The 20,619-nt window shown below is 44.0% G+C and overlaps 1 protein-coding gene across 1 annotated transcript; it reads right to left on the bottom strand.

The window, feature by feature from the left end:
* Nucleotides 1–547: 547 nt before the first annotated feature.
* Nucleotides 548–19,851, bottom strand: esr1 (estrogen receptor 1). Its single transcript, XM_063002388.1, has 8 exons — nt 19,412–19,851; nt 18,097–18,142; nt 16,615–16,809; nt 11,338–11,454; nt 9,438–9,764; nt 6,323–6,461; nt 1,769–1,902; nt 548–735 (listed from the first exon to the last, which is right to left on the bottom strand). Exons 1-8 carry the CDS (start codon nt 19,832–19,834, stop codon nt 548–550), a joined length of 1,569 nt encoding a protein of 522 aa, XP_062858458.1. The 5' UTR covers nt 19,835–19,851.
* Nucleotides 19,852–20,619: the final 768 nt, after the last annotated feature.

The following is a 20,619-nucleotide window of genomic DNA, read 5'->3' as shown; positions in this document are numbered from 1 at the left end:
GTGCAGGTGAAAAGAAGCGGTCAGCTACTGTGTTAGTCACGGCTCTCCTCAGTCAGTAGGGGAAGCGAAGTGCAACTGGGTAAACGGATATGACTAAATTAGAAGGAAAATTGGGGGGAAAATGCATAAAAAAGACCTGGAATTAATGAAACTAGGACCGATTCTACCTCAAAATACACAAAAACTAAACATAGACTTTTGGAATCATGGACTTAAGCTGGGGTCAGGATGGTCAGAGCTGGACCGTAACACATCTGGGGACACAGAGACGCCGTTGATGCTGCCGCCGTTGTGGTGGTTAGTAGTGGTGTTGGTGGTGGTAGCAGAAGAAAAATCCCTCTCGCTCGGAGGCCAGTTTCGGGACGCTTTACCGAGGGGGTGAAGACGGTGTGCGTCCAGCATCTCCAGCAGCAGATCGTACAGAGGAACTTTGTTCTTGCACTTCATGCTGTACAAGTGCTCCATCCCTTTATTACTGCACAGGGGACAGAGGTGTGAGACGGGTAGAACGCTGCAGTAAATAAACAGTACGATTAGTGTGTCGTGACTACCTCATGTGCCTGATGTGAGAGAGCAGGAGCAGAAGCTGAGCTTGTCGTCTGGACTGAAGCTGAACCGCTATCCCTGATTGGCTGATGTAGTGTATGAGAGCATCGGTGATGTTATCCAGCATGCACTGCACCACGAAACCGTCCCTCAGAGACTCAACGGGTGACGAGCAGAACGTAAACAAACCTGATCATACACGGACATTTACGTTTATACAAGCGAACAGAATCTGAAGTTGGATTAATAGTGACACTTGTATTTGGCCTGGTCTGGAGAAAAGCTCTTATAGGGTCAGCGGCATAGAAAAACTTTCTAGCTGAAGGGTTGTGCTGGTTTAGTATTATTATTAATTATTATTATTGCTCCTCTAGTTACGATCTGTCGGCTTGTGATATTTCGAGGTTACGATGAAAGCCCGCACTGAGACGACATACTGAAGCTTCAGTCCTGCTAGTGATCAGCACGGTTGGCATCGTTGTGGTTATAGTGAGCATTCTTTGTAATATTTGTCATCCAAATCCACATAAGTGTGCATTCTATGAAGACATTTATTGGTGAGTACAGTACCGACACACAGGATAACGCATCTTACTGCATGTACGTAGCTTACGAATCAGGATTTTATTACTTGTTTTAATAATTATTGCAAACTGTTATGATTATAATAAAGCTTTTCCAATATTACAAAATTGCATAGCTATATTAAATGTGTAATTGTAAAATATTGGGAAATGTGACAAATTACTGATCACCATTCCCAGACTTTAGGCAGGGTAAGCTGGGCTTAGGTTATGGTCCCATAGTACTGTCTTCGATCTATGATATTTTTAGCTTATGATAAGGTTATCGGAACGGAACCCTATCATAAATGGAGGAGCACCTGTATTATCTGTACGTGGGCGCTGGGTTGGCACTGTGGTAGCCCACTACTGGGTTGAAATCTCAGCGGTGCTATTAAGCATCCACACAGACATGATTGGCTAATGTCAGAGGGGGTTGCGGAAACAGTCTAGCCATTGTGTGGCGCACTTATCGGTGCACTCTTAGTGCTGGTCCCAAGCCCAGATATAAACAGGAGGATAGCGTCACCCTTGTGTAGAAACTGCCCGTTATGCAGAACAGATATGCTGCAGTGACCTTTATATATGGGAGCAGCCAAACTGGAAAAAAAACAACATTATTTTTGCAGTGAACTCTGCACACTTGTTGATATACTTACCAGAGTTGAGCAGTATGATGGCTTTAAGGCATACAAATTCTTCTGACTTGATTTTAAGGGCTCGAAAGCGGCCCACGGTGGCCAGAAGCATGTCAAATATCTCAGACATGCCCTCCACACAGTCCCCCTCACTCCTACAAGGTAAGAGACAAGCTGTAAATAAAGGGCTGTTACATTCCGACTGTACTTCTTATAGACTGTAGTGAGTTAAGGCCAGTAAGAAAAGTCACTAGCCTACACTGCTTTTATAAGCTAAACAAAATACTCATTCTGTAGTTTACTGTAGTATAATTGTAAAGTGGTTATAGGCAATAACAGCTGTAATCAAATCTTTAATCAGAGCTAGTCTTGGTGAGTGTCTTTGTCAGGTAAAACTTCGAAAATTTAATTTCAGAAATGAGAAACTGTCACGTTTCAAGGTATTTTTTCCCCACAAGTATGTTTGGGAAACTTGTTAATGCGTTCCATGGTCCTGTGGAACTGCATATATTTCATTATAAAAATATATTATTTACAACCCCACATCAGAAAAAGTTGGGACAGTATGGAAAATGCAAATAATAAAAAAAAACAGAGTTTCTTACATTTAATTTTATTTTTAATTGATGTCAGACAGGATGAACCTGAGATATTTCATCTTTTATCTGCTCAACTTCATTTCATTTATTAATAAACATCCATTCCTGCATTTCAGACCTGCAACACATTCCAAAAAAAGTTGGGACAGGGACAATTTAGGGCTAATAATGAGGTGAAAAAACTAAATAATGATGTGATTCTAAACAGGTGATTGTGATCATGGTTTGGTACAAAAGCAGCATCCAGGAAAGACTGAGAGTCTCTGATGAGTAAAGATGATCAGAGGATCCAGTTTGTCCACAAATGTGAGAGAAAATGATTGAAATGTTTAAAAACAATGAACCTTAAAGAAAGATTAGAAGGGATTTGCATGTTCTCCCTCTACAGTGCAGAATATCATCAAACCATTTAAATAATCAGGTGGAATGTCAGTGCATTAAGACCAAGGGTGCAAGCTTAAGCTGACTGCACAACTTATCAACTTCTCTGGGCTCGGAGGTATCTAGGATGAACCATCACACAGTGGAAATGTGTATTGTGCTCAGATGAATCAGCATTCCAGGTCTTTTTTTGGAAAAAATGGATGCCGTGTGCTCCGGACCAAAGAGGAAAAGGATCATCCAGACTGTGTCAGTATCAGGGTCTGTCATGGTATGGGGGGCGTGTCAGTACCAGGGTCTGTCATGGTATGGGGCGTGTCAGTACCAGGGTCTGTCATGGTATGGGGGTGTGTCAGTGCCAGGGTCTGTCATGGTATGGGGGCGTGTCAGTACCAGGGTCTGTCATGGTATGGGGGTGTGTCAGTGCCAGGGTCTGTCATGGTATGGGGCGTGTCAGTACCAGGGTCTGTCATGGTATGGGGGTGTGTCAGTGCCAGGGTCTGTCATGGTATGGGGTGTCAGTGCCCTTGGTAAAGGTCATTTACACTCTGTGATGCAGCATTAATACAGAAAAGTACGTTGAGATCTTAGAGCAACATGTGCTGCCTTCAAGACGTCGTCTTTTCCAGGGACGTCCAGCATTTTTCAACAAGACGATGCAAAACCACCTGCTGCACACATTACAAAGGCGTGGCTGCAGTAGAAGAGGGTATGGGTGCTGCACTGGCCTGCCTGCAGTCCTGACCTGTCCCCAATAGAGAATGTGTGGATAATTTTGAACCCCGTACTGCTGAACATCTTAAGACGTGTTTGCAGGAAGAACGAGACAAAATAAAAGCTGAAACACTAAATCACTCGGTCTCCTCGGTGCCAAAACCTCTTTTAAGTGGTGAAAAGGAACGGCGACATTACAAAGTGGTAAATGCTTTACTGTCCCAACTTTTTTTGGAATGTGTTGCAGGCCTGTAATGCAGGAATGGATGTTTATTAATATATGAAATGAAGTTGAGCAGATAAAACAAGAAATATCTCAGGATCATCCTGTCTGACATCAAATAAAAGTCAAAGTCAATGTAAGAAGCTCTGTGTTTTTATTATTTGCATTTTCCATCCTGTCCCAACTTTTTCTGATTTGCAGTTGTAAAAGTCGAGTTTAAAGGTACAAATTTCTTGCAAAGACCGTCGAATTCCAAAAATTTAGAGTTTAGGGGGCGTGGAGTTGTATGTAGACCAAAGCACAGTAGATACTGTAGATGTATATAAGCTGAATCACAGTAGATGATAGATGATGATAGATGTAAGTTGATGTATATCCTGGTTAAATAAAATATAATAAATAATAATATAGACTGAAGTAGATCATGTACAGGATGCAGCACTCAGTAGATTGAGAATATAAATGTTCACGTTTATCTCAGCCTGAAAATGGGTTCCTGTTCCCTGTTTGTGTCTTTGATTGAAAGGCGATGGGTCATGGGTTCCTCTGAATACACCTGTTTACTGTGAGCTGGAGAGCACACGTTGTACCTGTAAAGGGCATCTCTACCACACCCCCACTCTCCTAAATCCCCTTCACTTCACCATTCTCTTCATGTGCTCGATGCTACCTGGATTTCTCTCTCCTGTACCAATCTGTTTGTGATTGTATTCTCTCCTCCTCAGACCGTGATGACGCCGGCTCCCCACAGCCAGATCTTTTTTAATTAGATCTACCTGACATGGCCTTTTCGAGAGGAGCACAGAGTTCTCTGCAAATAGCATTTCTGTGTGTTTTATCAGCCTAATATTTTTTTCATTAATAATAATTCCATCCTATTTTATGGGATATGACTTTCCCGAAGATGACTGTGACACTGTGGGACTTCTGCATCATCACAAAATGAGCAGGAAATAGAAAAAGCAGGCAGAGCACCGTGACATCGGTTCCCAGAGGAGCGGATGCATGACGGCACGATGAGAAGCACACTGAGGGGCGGCTAAATGAAAATTTAAAAAGTTAGAGCTAATAAATAACATTTTAATGTTCAGGGTTTTTCAAACTTTCTTTTAAGTGACCCTCATTTTGTCCGTGATGTTTACCATGACTCAGGCAACACAAACGATGCATCAAAATGAAACACAAAATGAAATAAACCTAATTAATAAAAATAGTGGCAATCTGGTCCCACTGTGGTTGGGTGAGTGGAGAGTGTAAGGGGTGGGTGTATTGGGAGTATATGAGTGTATGGGGGTGGGTGTATGGGGTTGGTCTATGGGGAGTGTATGGGTGTGGGTGCATGAGAAAGGTGTATGGAGGGTGTATGGGTGTGGGTGCATGAGAAGGGTGTATGGTGGATGTATGGGTGTGGGTGTATGAGAAGGGTGTATGGTGGGTGTATGGGTGTGGGTGCATGAGAAGGGTGTATGGTGGGTGTATGGGTGTTGGTGCATGAGAAGTGTGTATGGAGGGTGTATGGGTGTGGGTGCATGAGAAGGGTGTATGGGTGTGGGTGCATGAGAAGGGTGTATGGTGGGTGTATGGGTGTGGTGCATGAGAAGGGTGTATGGTGGGTGTATGGGTGTGGGTGCATGAGAAGGGTGTATCGTGGGTGTATGGGTGTGGGTACATGAGAAGGGTGTATGGTGGGTGTATGGGTGTGGTGCATGAGAAAGGTGTATGGTGGATGTATGGGTGTGGGTACATGAGAAGGGTGTATGGTGGGTGTATGGTGGGTGTATGGGTGTGGATGCATGAGAAGGGTGTATGGTGGGTGTATGGGTGTGGGTGCATGAGAAGGGTGTATGGTGGGTGTATGGGTGTGGGTGCATGAGAAGGGTGTATGGTGGGTGTATGGGTGTGGGTACATGAGAAGGGTGTATGGTGGGTGTATGGGTGTGGGTACATGAGAAGGGTGTATGGTGGGTGTATGGGTGTGGGTACATGAGAAGGGTGTATGGTGGGTGTATGGGTGTGGGTGCATGAGAAGGGTGTATGGTGGGTGTATGGGTGTGGGTGCATGAGAAGGGTGTATGGTGGGTGTATGGGTGTGGGTACATGAGAAGGGTGTATGGTGGGTGTATGGGTGTGGTGCATGAGAAGGGTGTATGGTGGGTGTATGGGTGTGGTGCATGAGAAGGGTGTATGGTGGGTGTATGGGTGTGGTGCATGAGAAGGGTGTATGGTGGGTGTATGGGTGTGGTGCATGAGAAGGGTGTATGGTGGGTGTATGGGTGTAGGTGCATGAGAAGGGTGGATGGTGGGTGTATGGGTGTGGTGCATGAGAAGGGTGGATGGTGGGTGTATGGGTGTGGTGCATGAGAAGGGTGTATGGTGGGTGTATGGGTGTGGGTGCATGAGAAAGGTGTATGGTGGGTGTATGGGTGTGGGTACATGAGAAGGGTGTATGGTGGATGTATGGGTGTGGGTACATGAGAAGGGTGTATGGTGGGTGTATGGGTGTGGGTGCATGAGAAGGGTGTATGGTGGGTGTATGGGTGTGGGTGCATGAGAAGGGTGTATGGTGGGTGTATGGGTGTGGGTACATGAGAAGGGTGTATGGTGGGGTGTATGTATGAAGGGGTGAGTAAATGGAAGAAAGGAAGCTCACACTGTTACCTGTCGATGATGAGATCCTGAGCAAAGATGAGTTTACCAGGTGAGTGGATGGACCTCCAGATTAATCCGATCATCAGGATCTCCAGCCAGGAGCTTTCCAGAAGATGCACCTGGTCATGAAGAGAGAGGTCCAGAAACCCTGCACAGAGACAGAAAGACTGAAAACAACTGTTCTATTTACCTGAACACAGGGGCGTCAAGAGCCCAACAGTGGCGGGGCTTGAACCAGCGACCTTTTGATTACTAGTCCAGTACCTTAACCACTAGGCTACAACCGCCAGTATACAGTATTCCTGCAACAACACTGGGCGAAAGACAGGTTGCCAGTCCATCACAAGGCAGTTTTGATATTTTCATTTAGCCTGACTGCACGTCTTTGGATTGCTGGAGGAAACCGGAGCACCCGGAGGAAACCCACACAGACAAAGAAAAAAACCCATACCGCTCCACCTGGGAATCGAACCCAGGACCTTTATGCTGTGAGGCGGCAGTGCTACCCACCAAGTCGCCCATCATTGTTATTATTATTATTATTAAACCTCTGATACAGTAATAGCATTTATATCTCACTGTGTGTGTATGTGTGTGTGTGTGTGTGCCCGTGTGTGTTTGTGACCTTGTCATCCGATGCTCGAGCACCTACCCTGTCGACCCTGCTGCCATGGTTACATAAACATGTAGGGCCGTATCCAAGGATACATCCATAACATCACGATCTGACCGCCAGCTCTAAATGTTACTCAATGTTATAAAATATCACTTAACAATCTAAGTGCCGCGGTTTGGAGATCAGGAGCTAGTATTAGAACCACGCTGAGGTCTAAGATCATCTCTGGGTGGAAGAAATCACACTTCATTGTGCAGTTACAGCGGATTCAGAAAGTATTCAGACCCCTTGATATCCATTGTGTTGTGGATTTGATTTTGATTAAATGGAATTGGCATTTTTGCCCATCAGTGTACACTTTAATACTAAAGTAAAGATTCATTATTTATGTGTCTACAAGCTTTGCACAACTGGATTTGGGCGGTATATCCCATTTTTCATGGCAGATCCTCACAAGCTCCATCATAATAAATGGTGACTTGCACTTAATCCACTCTAGTGTTGTTTTGGCTGTAATGCTGTGTGCTGTTATCATGTTGATTGGTATCCCAGTGGTCCCAGTTTGAGTGTTAGATTCCTGTGTTAGATTGCATTCATTCGTCCCTAAATTCTTACCACTTTCTCTGTCCCTGCTGCTGAGAAGCTCCAGATATTGATGTTCCACCCAAAGATCTGAAAATCTTTTCCCCATGTAGTTGTAATATTCATTTTACTCAACTTTAGTCTTGTCACTATGCCATCATGGCCTTGTTTATTGAGTGGGAGGGTAATGGGTGTATGGTTGTGGGTGTATATGGGCGTGGGTGTATGAGACGGGTGTGTGGGGGGTGGGTGAGTGGAGAGTGTAAGGGGTGGGTGTTTTGGGAGTATGAGTGTATGGGGGTGTATGGGGTTTATTGCGTGCTGCAAAGATGGTTGTCCATCCAGTAGGATTTTGACATGACTGCGGTCCGGGGAACACTCAAAGCCTTAGATATTGTTTTATATCCTCACCCTGATCTATGCTTTGCCACAGTTTGATCTAGGAGATTCAGAGACAGTTTTAGACGTAATGGCTTGTTTTTGTCCTGACAATGCAGTATACAATAAGAGCCCTGATAAACCCTAGACTAGAATTTATGTCAAATAAATTCAAACCGCAACATGTGGATAAGAAATGAGATCTTAAGGATAATTAAAGGATAAATAAAGCAAACAGGAAGCACCCAATTACAATTTGGAGAGCACTTTAGTGAGTACTTTAGTGAGTAATAGATTTCAGTTTTTCATTTTCAATCATTTTAAGTAGTTTTCACTTTGTAGTTCTGGTTGATTGACGATAGATCGACGGGTTAAAACAGCAATTCTAGCTGTTAAACAACAAGGCAAAAATTCAAGTGTTCTGAATATTTTCTCGAGGTACTATAAGCATACAGAATAAATCTCATTCATGTTCAGTTGCACTGTTGTATACTGTATAAGAAGCAGTTTTAAAAAGATGGGATGCACAGCTTTCAGTTTTCCTGGACGAAGAACAACAGTATTTTTAACTGATATATTTGGTGTTTATATATTTGCTTCAAATCTGATTGTTTTATCCCATAATCAAAATCGGCTTGTCTTTCTGTGCTGTTGCGTGTTTCCAGCTGCAACATTAAACACAGTGACATTTCCTTAAAGACCTTAAGGTGGCATAAAAAGATTCTTAAGGTGGCAGAAAGCGCAAAGAGAAATTGTACTGCAAATGTACGTGTTTGACGGGAACCTTTTTGTCCAGAACTCGCTACAGACTTTATTACAGACTGAACTGAATGATAAAGAACTCCAATTGCTTGTTTATTCCTTTCTTTAATTATAACTTTTATTTTAAATTTAATTCATTTTAATTATTCTCCAGGCCACCTAAGGAGGATGGGGGGTCCCTGCTGAGTCTGATTTCTCTCAAGGTTTCTTTCTGTATTTTTAAAGGAGTTTTTATTTGCCACTGTCGCCCTCGGCTGCTCAATAGGGGTTTTTGGTCTGTCGGTCCTGGATTGTGTAAAGCTGCTTTGAGACAGGGTCTATTGTTAAAAGCGCTATACAAATAAACTTGACTTTAATCTTTTGACTTGACTTGACATAAAATCACTATACAAACTAGATACAAGTAAAGCCAGTTCCAAAAAGCTGGCATGAGGGGTAAAATGCCAACAAAAACAAAAAGCAAAAAGGGTTCGATTCCCAGGTGGGGTGTTCCGGGTCCTTCCTGTGTGGAGTTTGCATGTTCTCCCCGTGTCTTCGTGGGTTTCCTCCGGGTGCTCCGGTTTCCTCCCACAGTACAAAGACGTGCAAGTGAGGTGAACTGGAGATACTAAATTATCCATGACTGTGTTTGATATTAAACTGATGAATCTTGTGTAATGAGTAACTACCGGGAATGGAACCAAAGTGTAAAACATGACGTTAAAATAAATAACAATAATGCATTGAAAACAGTACTTGTCAGGTATATAAGGATTTAGACGTCATTGCCTCACCGCTGTCACTCACCTGGTACTTTCTTGGCCCAGGCGATCATATGAACCAGCTCTTTGTCGGCCATGTTGGTGAGGAGACTCATCATGGTGAGTTCGGTGTAGGGTCGACTGTGTTTCTGCCGGGAGCACAGCGTGGGTGGCTCGGCCCTCAGCAGTAAGAGCAGAACCTGCTCCGGGGCCATGCACACCATACCGGATACACCACTGCCAACGCTGGTACCGCTGGTTTCTCTGGTGTCCGAAGATCCCGGGACCTCAGTAAAGCCCCGGCGGCGCTCCTTTGTTCCACCACGCCTCCTCTCGTGCCTCATGACACGACCGCCGCGCTCCTTACGAAACCCTGTAGGCGTTATCGGTAATTAGCGATGAATCCGTCCTGTAACTGAGGTTCCATTAGGACTAAATGTGTTGACTGAACTCGAGGATAACGTACCAACATTTCACGTTTGTGTTGTTTTTGTTACTTTAATTTAACAATTACTCAAACTGATCATTAGAGGTAAAAGCAGCATTAAATAATTAGAGATAAAAGCAGTGCAGCAATTAATCCGGAGCTTTTACATGATCACAGAAGGCGTGATGTTGATATGATGTAAGTGTGAATAATTTCATGTCTCATGTCTCATAATTACACCCACTTGGTTCAAATATGCCAGTGAATGAAATCTGAAAACACATTTAATTCAATCCGGTATTAACGAGTTTTAAGCACATTGGTTCATCACTAATATTTAGGGCCCAACTAAATTCAGGGAATATGCTTAATAACAGAGCCACATTTCACTGCGGTCATTAAATTCATCTCATAATTTAAATGATAGAATAAATGGAAGCTACATTATCAGCACAGCAAAAAGGTCCTGGGTTCGATCCCCAGGTGGAGCGGTTCGGGTCCTTTCTGTGTGGAGTTTGTACGTAGTATGTACGTGGGTTACCTCCGGGCTTCTTTGTTACCCCCTTTCATGCTGTTCTTCAATGGTCAGGACCCCCACAGGACCCCACAGGTGGTGGATGATTCTCAGCACTGCAGTGACACTGACATGGTGGTGGTGTGTTAGTGTGTGTTGTGCTGGTATGAGTGGATCTGACACAGCAGCGCAGAGACTGAGAATAGTCCACTAATCAAAAATATCCAGCCAACAGCGCCCCCAGGGCAGCGTCCTGTGACCACTGATGAAGGTCTAGAAGATGACCGACTCAAACAGCAGCAATAGATGAGCGATCGTCTCTGACTTTACATCTACAAGGTGGACCGACTAGGTGGGAGTGTCTAATAGAGTGGACAGTGAGCGGACACGGTATTTAAAAACTCATACCAGCACAACACACACTAACACACCAACACCATGTCAGTGTCACTGCAGTGCTGATCCATCTGTGGGGGTCCTGATCATTGAAGAACAGCATGAAAGGGGGTAACAAAGTATGTAGAGAAACAGATGGACTACAGTCAGTAATTGTAGAACTACAAAGTGCTTCTATATGGTAAGTGGAGCTGATAAAATGGACAGTGAGTGTAGAAACAAGGAGGTGGTTTTAATGTTATGGCTCATCAGTGTATCTTGTTGTACTTATACATTGACAGTAAAAGTATCCGTATTCATACACATACATAGATGATCTAGTTCAAGGTGACGGCTACATACTATGTTTGTGCTGATATGGTAAAACAGGAACCGTTATGAGGAACATGTTATTGTTATTATGGTTTACCGGAGTCTTTCCTGGCCCTGACAGTCTGTCTGTATGAAAAGCTTCGTGTGATTAGATAATGAGGAAAAGTAAAAGTGCCACTGGCCTGGTTTCCGACAGCGTCATAAATGCAGCAGGTACTCTGAGGTTGCTAAGATAGCGTAGATGAGTGTACGCTCGCGTGTGTTTTTGTGCAAGGTAAGTGTTGTGCTCATACACACCCCCTTTCATCATGCCCACTTCGTAGCATTTGCGTAATCGACACGCCTGGCAGCTTTTCCTGCGGTTCCTGTCTATGGTGCACTGATTGGTCGCTGGGCAAACGTAGTCATTGTGACCTGAAGAAAAGAGGACAGGGGAGAGTTTAGATCAGAAAGACGCAGGTATTTACAAACTAATAACAACAGATATAAAGTATAATCACATTTACATTTTCAGCATTTAGCAGACACTTTTATCCAAAGCGACTTACAGTGCTGTGACAGTACACTGTCTAAGCAATACTCAGGCCTTTGATTAGTTTTTTTCAGACTAGGGGTGTGTGGCTCCGGTCCTGGAGATCTGGGGTCTGGGCGGTCTGGTGCTCGCATGTTTTGTCAGATTTGCTGGCGCTGCGTGTTGGCTTCTGGTTGCGTCCAGCTTCTGGACTCTAGGGGGTTCTTGGTCATAGAAACTTGTGGTGATCAGGGATGTCGGGTTGCTGTCGTTCTGCCTCTCGTGTCCGATCACTCAGGTTTGATGGCGCTGATGTTCTGTGAAAGCCTTCCTGACCTTGTTACCCACTCGCTCTCCCTTTTAGTTCTGCTGTAATAATTAGGGCTGCCGGAGTCTAAAGCTTCTCTCTGCAAAACTGACATCTGAAAACTTACATCTGCTCCTGCCAGATGTGACGGAAACCTGGCGTGTTTGCACCAAGAATGTCGAGAACTCACTACAGACTTTATCACAGACTGGACTGAATAATGACTCCAATTATTTTTGCTAGTTATAACTTTTAGTTCATTTTAATTCTGTGTTTGTATGATCTGTGTAAATCCTATTTATTCAAATTATTCTCCAGGCCACCCAAGAAGGATGAAGGTCCCTGCTGAGTCTGGTTCCTCTCAAGGTTTCTTGCTGTAATTTTAAGGGAGTTTTTCCTTGCCACTGTCGCCCTCGGCTTGCTCAACAGCGGGGTTTGTTTTTGTATCTGTTGGTACTGGATTCTGTAAAGTTGCTTTGAGACAATGTCTATTGTAAAAAACGATATATAAATAAACTTGACTTGAATTGAGGGTTAAGGGCCTTGCTCAAGGGCCCAACATTGGCAACCTGGCAGTGGTGGGACTTGAACCAGCAACGTTTTGATTACTAGTCCAGTACCTTAACCGCTTGGCTACAACAGAAGCTACAACAGAGTTAAATCATCAGGTGTTCAGGGATCCCAAGTGGTGCAACACTAAGTGTCTCTTATCAGAGACTAAAAATGCCACAGGCATCAGTGGCCAGGAGTCAGAGAGAGTAGAACTACCTAGAAGTACAATCTACAGTCCATGACATTATTAAAAGATTCAAAGAATCTGGAGAAATATCTGTGCATAACAGGCTAGTAAACAACTATGACTATGACCAACATACTACTATAATAAATATAACCACTTCCTGAACAAGAGGACTTTCGTCAGCAAAAAGTTCATCACTGCTTCTGCAAATGCAAGTTTATGCCTAGTTCACACTACACGACTTTTGCCCTGATTTTTGCTCGGCGACTGGTCGGCGCTAGATTTGCCGGCTCAGGAGCAACTCGGCATTCGCTCGGCGATCGAAACTCAGCTCTTAATCGCTATGTGTGAACTACTCAACAACTCGATCCGAGCGGCTCCCCGAGCACTCGCTGACTGAAGAAATATATCTAGCATGTCAAATATCTGGATCTAAGTCGCCCAACTGGCAATGAGTGCTATGTCGAACAGCCAATGAGAACTCAAGATACGGTGTGAGGGGAAACGCAGGGGAGGAGTGTAAACAGGTGGGACAGGGGCGTAATATAGTTTATATCAGAATCCATGCTGTTCACGTTGCCAAATCCACTCAGATTCATTTATTTTTTCTCCTTGATTTCACGCTGCACATCAGCGCACAGACTTTGATCGCTCGCTACTTGTTGACGTATATTTTTGGACGTGGTATCATTAAACCCCTCGTCACTTCCCATGTTTGTTTTCATGACAAAATGTAGTTTGGGAGACCAGAGAAGCTCGCCTGCGATTCCAGTTGGTGATAGATGGTGTAGTGTGAAACCCCCTATCACCGACTTAAAAGACTCCCGATTACAAGAGATCCAGTCGTGTAGTGAGAACTGTACAGCGACCTGACCACTTGGAAAGTCATGTAGTGTGAACTTGGCATAAAACTCTACAATGCAAAGCCATGCTCTTTACACTATATGACCTAAAGTATTTGGAAACCTGACCATGGGCTTATGACCATGCAATCTTTTCAGCTATAACAACAGCCGCTCTTCTGAGAACGCTGCTCACAAGACTTTGAAGCATGTCTGTGGGAATCTGTGCCCATTCAGTCAAAAGAGTGTTGTATGGCTGGGCACTGATGTTGCTCAAGAAAGCCTCAGTTGATGTTCCGGTTCATTCCGAAGCCGTTGAGTGAAGCTCAGGTTTTAAATTGAGCTTGTCTTCATGTCCTTATAGAGCTTGCATTGTGCACAGGGGCACAGTCATGCTGGAACAGTAAAGGGCCTTCCCTAAACTTTTACTGCAAAGTTAGAAGACGCATGTAATTTCCCTTACATAATTGATTTATTATTATTAGATTTATTATTACTAAATTAGAAGGGGCGTCCCAATACTTTTGTCCATATAGTGCATGACCTCTGTGGGATCTATAGGGACGAGTTCACCTCCCCAAATTGATTTTGGAAATAACAGATGTGTTCTTTGGGCCATAAAGAAAAATGACAGTCCTAGTAATCAAAAGGTTGCCGGTTCAAGCCCCACCACTGCCAAACTGTCCTTTTTAGGAACCGTCCTGCACAAATGCCAAGCCACATCCTGCACTGCTTTTAGTAAAGGAGCGAAGGTTCTGGACCGGCCTGTCGGGAGTCCAGACCTATTTACTCTCTTTTTCTCATTAGGACCCTCTGATTACTAGTTCTACATCTATTTCACTTCTAGAATCCAATGTTATATACGAGGGATCTTCAAAAAGTTTCCTCACTTTTGTATTTTGGTTATAATTTAGTCACCTCTACCGACTGGATATCTTGTAATCGGGAGTCTTTTAATTTCACCTCTACCGATACAACCCTCTACTGCTGACTAAGGAGCTTCGCAACTGACACACGCCCCCTCCGACACGTGTGCAGTACCTGCCTCTTTTCACCTGCACAAGGCGCGTTTATATGCGGATCAGCGTTGTACACGGAGAGCCACACCCTGATCAGCATTATTCCATCAATCAGCCAGCAGAGGTCGTAATTGCACCAGTTATGAGGAACCCTGGTCCGGCTTGTCCCACCCCTATAAACATCAGCCAATCGTTGTTCATGAAGGTGCCCAGCCCAGCCGGATGGCAGAGCCGAGATTCAATACAAAATTACGGTACGTATTTTACCGCCGGCCACCTCAGCAGCTTCTTGTAATAAAAATGTAACTTAATGCTTTATCCTGGTCAGGGTTGCAGCGTGACTGGAACACATCAAAGCTCTTATTGTCAAATCTTTATATGGATGTCAAACTAATGTGCATCTCATGGGTATCTATGATGCGATCACTTTAAAGGTAACTAGTTCCTGACAGGTCATTTTTGTTTATCTAAAATGCTCAGCTGTGCGGCGCGGTGGCAAGAAGCAAGAAGGTCCTGGGTTCGATTCCCAGGTGGAACGGTTTGGGTCCTTTCTGTGTGGGTTTCCTCCGGGAGCTCCGGTTTCCTCCCACAGTACAAAGACGTGCAAGTGAGGTGAACTGGAGATACTAAAGTGTCCATGACTGTGTTTGACATTAAACCTGAACTGATGAATCTTGTGTAATGAGTAACTACCGTTTCTGTCATGAATGTAACCAAAGTGTAAAACATGAGTTTTACATGTTTTACACTTGTAAACCCCCCCCACACACACACACACACACTCACACACACATCTGATGCAATTCTTTTAACAGCACATTTAGTTTTCTGGCTTTCTGGAGTTTCCTGCTAGCTTTACCAGAATGACTTTAAGGACTGTTACACGACGGTAAGTACAGAGAGCACCAGACAAATGAGAATGTACCCCAATTTCACAATCTCACAGCTCATATATAAGAACTATGAGGGATCTTCAAAAAGTTTCCGCACTTTTTTTAACTCTATAGCCAATAATGCGCCGCTGCTTTCACTTCATCATCACATGAAAATCTTCTTCCCCTTAAAGCTTCTTCAAGTGTCCAAAAAGGTGTAAATCAGATGGAGCTACATCCGGACTATAAGCATCTCTCAGTCTCTCAGACATGAGCGATTCCTCCTCCTCCTGCTACACCCTCACCGCTTATAACCAACATATAAAAGTGAGGAAACTTTTTGGAGATCTCTCGTATAGAACATTAGAATCTAGAAGTGAAATAGATGTAGAACTAGTAATCAGAGGGTTCCTAGTGCAAGCCCCACTGCTGCCAGGTTGCCACTGTCGGGCCCTTGAGCAAGGCCCTTAACCCTCAATTGCTTAGACAGTATACTGTCACAGTACTGTAAGTCACTTTGGATAAAAGCGTCCGCTAAATGCTGAAAATGTTAACCCTGATTTAGCAGATGCTTTTATCCAAAGCAGTTTACAACTATGACTGAACACCATGCAAGCAATTAAAGGTTAAGGGCCTTGTTCAGGGGCCCAACACTGGCAATTTGTAACTAGTGAGGATTAAACCAGCAACTTTTTATTCACATTTACATTTTCAGCATTTAGCAGACACTTTTATCTAAAGCGACTTACAGTACTGTGACAGTATACTATCTAAGCAATTTAGGGTTAAGGACCTTGCTCAAGGGTCCAACAGTGGCAACCTGGCAGTGGTAAGGCCTGAACCAGCGGCCTTTTGATTACTAGCACAGTACCCGAAACACTGAGCTACCACTGCTTAGTGCTTACATTTTCTTAAATTTTCCAATTTTCTGAAGCACATGACAGCAGTTAGATTTGTTTGTTGTTAGGGTTTTTTTTAAACCCTGGGACAAAACTACTGTCCAGGGTGTCTTAATAAAACCCAAAGCAACTCATGGGCACTACTAATTGATGCTATAAAAACAGCCCTTCTGGGTCTGACCGTGTATGGTGTCACGGTACATGCCGGTAGCCACCCACTTAGGGTTTAAGTTCCCCCACTTGAACGCCTCTGGAGTTTTAAATGGAGGGGATTCTTCACAGAGATATTGAGCTGTTCTAAGGACTGAAAAGAGCACTCAGCATTAGCCTCTATTCACCTCCAAGAGGTCTGCACAGACCTGCACAGACCAGAAGTTTAAGTTACCTTGTATGCTGCGCTTGAAGAAAGCCTTGCAGCCTTCACAGGACCAGACCCCGTAGTGATAACCTGAAGCGTAGTCGCTGCACACGGCGCAGAAACGAACTTCCTTCGCCGATCTGAGGGCTCCCGATGAGGCTCCGGTCGCTGAGGCTCCGGTCGCGGTGTACACATCCTGCTCTACGCGTGTCCCGGTGCTTGCTAACACGCTGGATCTGAGCTCGTGAACGTGCCAAAAAGCAACATACATATTAGAGATTTATTTCCATTTTATCTAAACTGACTTACACTTAACTGAGTACAATTTGAGCAATTGAAGTTTAAGGGCCTTGCTCAGGGGCCCAACAGGGGCAACTTGGTGGTGGTGGGTCTTGAACCAGTAACTTCATAATTACTAGTCCAGCACCAGTGCCTACAATAAACTGTGTTTACTGACACTGGGCTTCCAAAGTATTCTCAAGCTCACGCAATCATTTGTCATCATTAATTCTATGAGTGTGGTTAAACTTATAGAACGCCTTTATTTGTCATATATACAACGATTAGGCATAACATTATGACCACTCACAGGTGAAGTGAATAACACTGATTATCTCTTCATCATGACACCTGTTAGTGGGGAGGATATATTAGGCAGCAAGTGAACATTTTATCCTCAAAGTTGATGTTAGAAGCAGGAAAAATGGGTGAGGATCTGAGCGAGTTTGACGAGGGCCAAACTGTGATGGCTAGACGACTGCAGCTCTTGTGGGGTGTGTCCCGGTCTGCAGTGGTCAGTATCTATCAAAAGTGGTCCAAGGAAGGAACAGTGGTAAACCGGCAACAGGGTCATGGGCGACCAAGGTTCATTGATGCCCGTGTGGTCCGATCCAACAGACGAGCTCCTGTAGCTCAGATTGCTGAAGAAGTTCATGCCGGTTCTGATAGAAAGGTGTCAGAATACACAGGTGGTCATAATGTTATGCCTGATCGGTGTACATATACACATGTACAGTGTATCATGTTTCCGTGTATCTCAGCTCATTTGAAAGCTGGGGTCAGAGCACAGGGTCAGAGCCGAGAGGGTTAGGAGCCTTGCTCAAGGGCCCAACAGTGGCTGCATGGCAGAGCTGAGATTCAAACTCGCAACCTTTGGATTGACAGTCCAAAGCTCTACCCACTAGACTCCCACTGTCTCTTTTACCTGATCTATGTAGTAGTTACATCTAAGCTTGGGTGTCAGCTTATGCACGACAGGACTGCCATAACATGATGCCAACATGGTATTCTACATCATCCTAATGAACCAGGGTTACATCTAGTGTATAATTAAAGTAAATAAAGTAATTACGATTACTCAATTGTGTTTTTTAATATTAATGTAAGTACTCTACTTTTGTTCACTCTCTTACTCTCGTCTCCCTCAGACAGGATGTGATAATGCTCTACATTCCTGTCATTTTCACATATTGTCCTTTTCTCAAGGTTTTAAAACACAACCTGCTGTACATTCTAATAAACCAGCGCCAGACCTCCACTGTTCTGAGAAAAGTGTCTGTATTTAATCTCACCGTGATATCAGGTGGAATGAAGCCGTACAAAATTAGATGTAACTGGGCGGTACTGAGATATAAACCTTCTAACAATGTAAACGTGTTTACTGGTCGAGTCCGCTGTACTGTACACACTGACTTTAAGGCAAGATTTCAGCTCCACTTACCATGTAGAAGCACTTTGTAGTTATACAATTACTGACTGTAGTCTAGCTGTTTCTCTACATACTTTTGTTAGCCCCCTTTCATGCTGTTCTTCAATGGTCAGGACCACTACAGAGCAGGTATTATTTAGGTGGTGGATCATTCTCGTTTTAGTGTGTATTGTGCTGGTGTGAGTGGATCAGACACAGCAGCGCTGCTGGAGTTTTTAAATACCGTGTCCACTCACTGTCCACTCTATTAGACGCTCCTACCTAGTCGGTCCACCTTGTAGATGTAAAGTCAGAGACGATCGCTCATCTATTGCTGCTGTTTGAGTCGGTCATCTTCTAGACCTTCATCAGTGGTCACAGGACGCTGCCCACGGGGCGCTGTTGGCTGGATATTTTTTTGGTTGGTGGACTATTCTCAGTCCAGCAGTGACAGTGAGGTGTTTAATACCATACCAGCACAACACACACTAACACACCACCACCATGTCAGTGTCCTGTGCAGCAGTGACTCTGTGGTGGTCCTGTGGGGGTCCTGACCATTGAAGAACAGCATGAAAGGGGGCTAACAAAGCATGTAGAGAAACAGATGGACTACAGTCAGTAATTGTAGAACTACAAAGTGCTCCCATATGGTAAGTTGAGCTGATATAATGGACAGTGAGTGTAGAAACTACAGGATTAAAGACTGAATTATTAAAAATAACATTTTAATTTAGACCAATACGAGGCTCTGAGGAACTGAGTTATTAGATAAATTTTATTTAATTTAGGGTGCAAATATCTAGTTTTTGTTTAGTTTTAGTTTTTAATTTAATTTTAGTGCCATGTTTTGTATTTTTGACCTTGTTTGGACATGTTTTGGTGTTTTATATTTTTGTAATACGTGCCATAAATAAAACAAACCCCAGAAGTTTTATTTTTGTATTAAATATAATTAAAAATAATTGTTTTAAATTTGAATTGATGATTTGTTAACCAGACATTATAAGAGCCTCATCATAACAGACGTCAAAAATAATACAAACAATTAATAATAAACAGCTAATAACATGTTCAACATGCTTCGTGTTACTCAAAGCTCAACATTTTTATTAGGACAAAACACTGAAACCAGACTGACCTGTAGATAGAGGTGCCCGAGGGCTCTAGGTAGTAGGGCACCTGCTGGGCACTATGCTGTCCTCCTGGATGGCTGAGAAATGGTGAGAGCTGGGAGCTTGAAGGCACAAACACCATGGGACTGGTGGAGCCGCCGGTCAGCGATTGCAGATTGCTCTCCTGAGCGTCCGGGGCCGCCTGAGGGTCCGGGGCTGCAGTGTAGTACTCCACAGACGAGTTGGGGGCATCAGGGTTGGTGTAGTCGAATGCTCCCTCTAGGTAGTGGGCACTAGAGGACATGCCCCCCACCACGCACTCCTCTTCTGGGTACATGGGCGAGAGCTTGGGGGTAGCGAGGGTGGCCGAGCGCCCCTCCAGCTCGCTCTTGCGTCGCTGCCTGGTACCGGCGGCAGCCTCAGTACACGCCTGCCCTCCAGACATCACCGTGCAGACACACACAGACAGACGAGCGTCATGACTTCAAGTAGCAGCTGCACACACATATAAACTGTCTTTGGTTTCTTTTTGTCCTCTTTCTCCCTCCTACCCTCTTTCACTCCCTCTTTACCTCCCTTCCTTCCGTCCGGCCCGGCGCCTCCCCCCACAGAGGGCAGTGTGAATCACTGTCTAATACACACACACACACACACACGCACACACACACACACACACAATGTCTTTCTTCCACCTACACATCTAAAAAAAACGTCTTTAATTTTCATTGCTGCTGTCCTACTGAGTGTTTTCGATCACTTTAATCACTGAAGCGTCCACACTACCTGCTGTCCCAGCCTCTAAAACATTTTTATAACACTTAAACACGTTAATAAAATAGTAATTAAATTACATTCATAATTGGAAATCCCGAGTTTTTGGTAACTCTAGCGCTGGTTATATCATTCTCACACACACTCTTTGCGACAATATTAGCCTATCAGCAGTGGTGCTGCAAATATGCCTGAATTCAATAATTCAGACAGACAGACAGACAGACAGACAGAGAGAGAGAGAGAGAGAGACAGTGGACAGACAGGAAGAAAGAGAGAGATGGATGGAAAGAGACAGACAGAAAAATGGGTAGACAGACAGATAGAGATGGATAGACAGAGACAGACAGACAGACAGACAGACAGACAGACAGACAGACAGACAGACAGACAGACAGACAGACAGATGGACAGAGACAGACAGGTGGATAGAGAGACATATAGACAGACAGAGAGGCA

This window comes from Trichomycterus rosablanca, chromosome 9, assembly GCF_030014385.1.
Source record: "Trichomycterus rosablanca isolate fTriRos1 chromosome 9, fTriRos1.hap1, whole genome shotgun sequence".
Taxonomy (NCBI): Eukaryota; Metazoa; Chordata; class Actinopteri; order Siluriformes; family Trichomycteridae; genus Trichomycterus; species Trichomycterus rosablanca.
This window is presented reverse-complemented; position numbering and strand designations above follow the sequence as displayed.